Source organism: Helobdella robusta (assembly GCF_000326865.2).
Source record: "Helobdella robusta unplaced genomic scaffold HELROscaffold_5, whole genome shotgun sequence".
NCBI classification, from domain to species: Eukaryota; Metazoa; Annelida; class Clitellata; order Rhynchobdellida; family Glossiphoniidae; genus Helobdella; species Helobdella robusta.
The window spans coordinates 4756381-4759804 of record NW_008705254.1 but is presented as its reverse complement, the minus strand read 5'-3'; the positions used below and the strand labels follow the sequence as shown (position 1 = coordinate 4759804).

The window sequence follows — 3424 nt, the reverse complement described above, 5'->3', positions numbered from 1 at the left end:
TGTCATTGTTTTATTTTCAATTGAAATTTCATTTCGTATTCACCGCTTCGATCACGAACACTCAGATAGGCGCGATGATTAATACAATATTACAATATTTATATGAATATTAATAGCCATAGGATATAGATATATCTTACAAGATTTAGATATCCAGACACGCACAGAGGATATAGATAGATATAACCATTAACACACATATGACACGATGTTACCTGCATTTTCTCTTCTTCGTCATCATAGCTGCGTACAGGTCGGTTACCCGCCTCGCTCTGACATCTCCGTTTAATTAGGACTCCTTGTTAACTGGTTTTAGTTGAATTGCCTACTTATTCTCACACGCAAACACACACAAACACGCGTGTAAACAAACAGGCAGACACACACATTCAGTAGTCATAATTCTACAAATACACATATACCTACCTGGTTGAGAGAATAGTAGCCAAAGGACGATCATTAAATTAATTAATTGCAAGATATTTTCCAACGTTGAATGATTTTTTTAATATGTTATAAATGCCAAATTAGTAGTTGTTTTAATCACAACATTTTGTCGTAGGAATTGATCTATAGCGCTTGGACTTATAACAAACTGGATTCTTAACAGGAAAGAGAAAAGAAGAACCTTATGGACAATCGACTAAAAGGCGGCAGGCCTTCAACAGATAACCTTGAAAAACACTATACTTTCTTAAATGACAATAAAATGTGATGTAATAGAGACGAACTTAAGTGCTATTTCCGCGATGTACAACAGCGCTCCTCAACGAATTTTTCAACCGCTCTGAGCTTCTTAAGTCATGGAGAAGTAGTGAGAGAAGGAAGTAGAAAGCATGGATATATATAATCATCCATGGTATATAATATATATATATATATATATATATAATATAATGGATATATATAATCATCCATACGGTTGAAAGTTCCAGAGGAAAAGGCCGAAAAAAACAATATGGACGACAAATCAGTCAGTCAGTCAGTCAGTCAGTCAGTCAGTCAGTCAGTCAGTCAGTCAGTCAGTCAGTCAGTCAGTCAGTCAGTCAGTCAGTCAGTCAGTCAGTCAGTCAGTCAGTCAGTCAGTCAGTCAGTCAGTCAGTCAGTCAGTCAGTCAGTCAGTCAGTCAGTCAGTCAGTCAGTCAGTCAGTCAGTCAGTCAGTCAGTCAGTCAGTCAGCCAGCCAGCCAGCCAGCCAGGCCAGCCAGCCAACCAACCAATCAATCAATTAGCTTGTAAAGCGCTATTTCCGCGATGTTCAACGGCGCTCTTCAATGAATTTTGAAAACAGATGGGTCTTGAGATCCGCTCTGAACTTCGTAAGTGATGGAGAAGTAGTCAGAGAAATAGGTAGGTAGAGAGTTCCAGAGAAAAGGGCCAGAAAAAGCAAAAGCAGATTTGGTAAAAGAGTGTTTAACACGAGTCAAGAAGAAGTGAGAACAAGAAGACGGTCGTAAACCGGGGCGTTTATGTTCAATTAATATATCTGATAAATACATAGGAAATAATTTAGACTGAGACTTATACGTGCAAATTTTAAAAATTATTCTATATTCAAATGCTTGATGCTTTATGATTCGTACAAATCTAATACAAAAAAATCCACTGTTAATGTATGACATTCTAAGTATATGTTGTATAAATTGAAATAATGAATCACTGAACTATATGTTCAGTGTAGGCTAATGAATGTGTGATATGATATTCTAAGTATATATTTCAAATGTCATATTTTTTGATAATCACTTATCTATAGTCTTTGGTTTCATTGTTTTTTTCGTTTTTGTCCGAATTTAAATTAATTTCTAGGAAAAATTTAAAAAAAGTATAAAACTAGAATTTTATTTAATGTTGACGTAATGAGAGTTTGGTGAGCGTTTTATAAAAATTATATTTTACTTCCGAATTGAAAAGTGATTTGCGGCGAAATGACCGGATTGGATCCTTACGTAGTGCTGGGATTGGGATCGAAGGCCACCGAGGATCAGATAAAGAAGGCTTACAGAGACATGGCGAAGAAGTATCATCCTGATAAAAATAAATCAAAAGGGGCAGAGGAAAAGTTTAAAGTTATTAATTCAAATTGGTTCTTATTTTTTTTATAATTTTTTTATAATATTTTTATAAATAAATTATTTATTAAAAATATTTTTAAGTTAAAAAAGATGTTGAAATTATTTTTGTGGATGATTTAACCATTTTCACGTGAACAGACTGATTCACTTTAAAAACAGCTCAAAATAAATTGACATTTAATTTTTTAATTATAAAACATAAATCATTAGTCATTAGTGCAGTCATATGATAAGAAAATAAATTTATGAATGACATTTTTAAAAAATTAGGAAATAGGAGCAGCGTATGACATATTGAAAGATCCAATCAAAAAAAAGGCTCACGACAATGAGAGAGTTTTCAGAGAGTACAAGTCAGATAATCCTACTCAACGGTCATTCAAAAGTAATATCAACAAATTTTTCTATAGTGACTACAATGATGATGACGAGATGAAGGAAGATGATGACAGTGGTGATATATTCTATCAAACAAACAGTAAAAATCCTTAGTAAGAATTGTATAGTTTTTATTAATGCATTTTTCAAATTTTTCATACAGTTACATACAATTTATTTTTTTCATCTAAATTATATCACAAATTTTTATTTTCTTTCAGTGAAAATTCAGGCAGGAGATACTTTTTCAGGCAACAGTTTGAATCCCCACATAGCAAGTTCAAGAGCAGTGATGCATTCAACAGTAAGGAGAGAGATAGTTTTGCAAGTTACTCATTCAACCCCGATTCCAACAGTGGCTTCTGCTACAACTGCTGCAGCTTCATTTGCTTTTGTGGCAGCAACCACAATGACAACAGTAAAGAAAGGATGAGTGAAAAGTTTGGCAGAACTTTTTACCCTGGCAGAGGTTAGAATTTTTCTACCCTTGATGGGGGGATGGTGTATGTATGCCTTTCAAAATGTTTGGTCCGGGTTTCTTCAGATGGTGGTAAAGTTTAATAGGCAAGAGGGAATGAAGATTTTGGGAATGATTACAAAAATCAAAGTGTAGATGGCGTTTTTTCAAGGGATGATAATTAATTATGAATATAGCAACAAGGAGGATGATGATGGTGATGGTGGTGGTGGTGGTCTCGAACATTTTGATAAAATGTTAATCATAAATCATAAAAATGTATGTGTGCGTGAGTTAAGTTGATGGTTGTTAATTCTGATGACGATTGTTATGATTTTGTACTTGATGCATTTTTTTATTCAGTAAGTGAAAACTTCAGAATTTTAAATAGACTAAATTTTTAAATTAAAAACCAAAAAAATTTTATAATTCATCAGCTACAGCTTCTGAAAAGGACACACCATCACCATTTAGAATGTACAGAACAGAAGCCACACCCAGCTCATCTGGTTCCT

At 33.8% G+C, this 3424-nt stretch overlaps 1 protein-coding gene across 1 annotated transcript; it reads left to right on the top strand.

The window, feature by feature from the left end:
- Nucleotides 1-1930: 1930 nt before the first annotated feature.
- Nucleotides 1931-2401, top strand: HELRODRAFT_138461 (hypothetical protein; the record flags this gene model as incomplete). Its single annotated transcript, XM_009027433.1, has 2 exons — nucleotides 1931-2068; nucleotides 2345-2401. Coding segments are annotated over 2 exons (195 nt in total), but the record flags the coding sequence as incomplete, so codon positions are not given.
- Between the last annotated feature and the right edge of the window lie 1023 nt (nucleotides 2402-3424).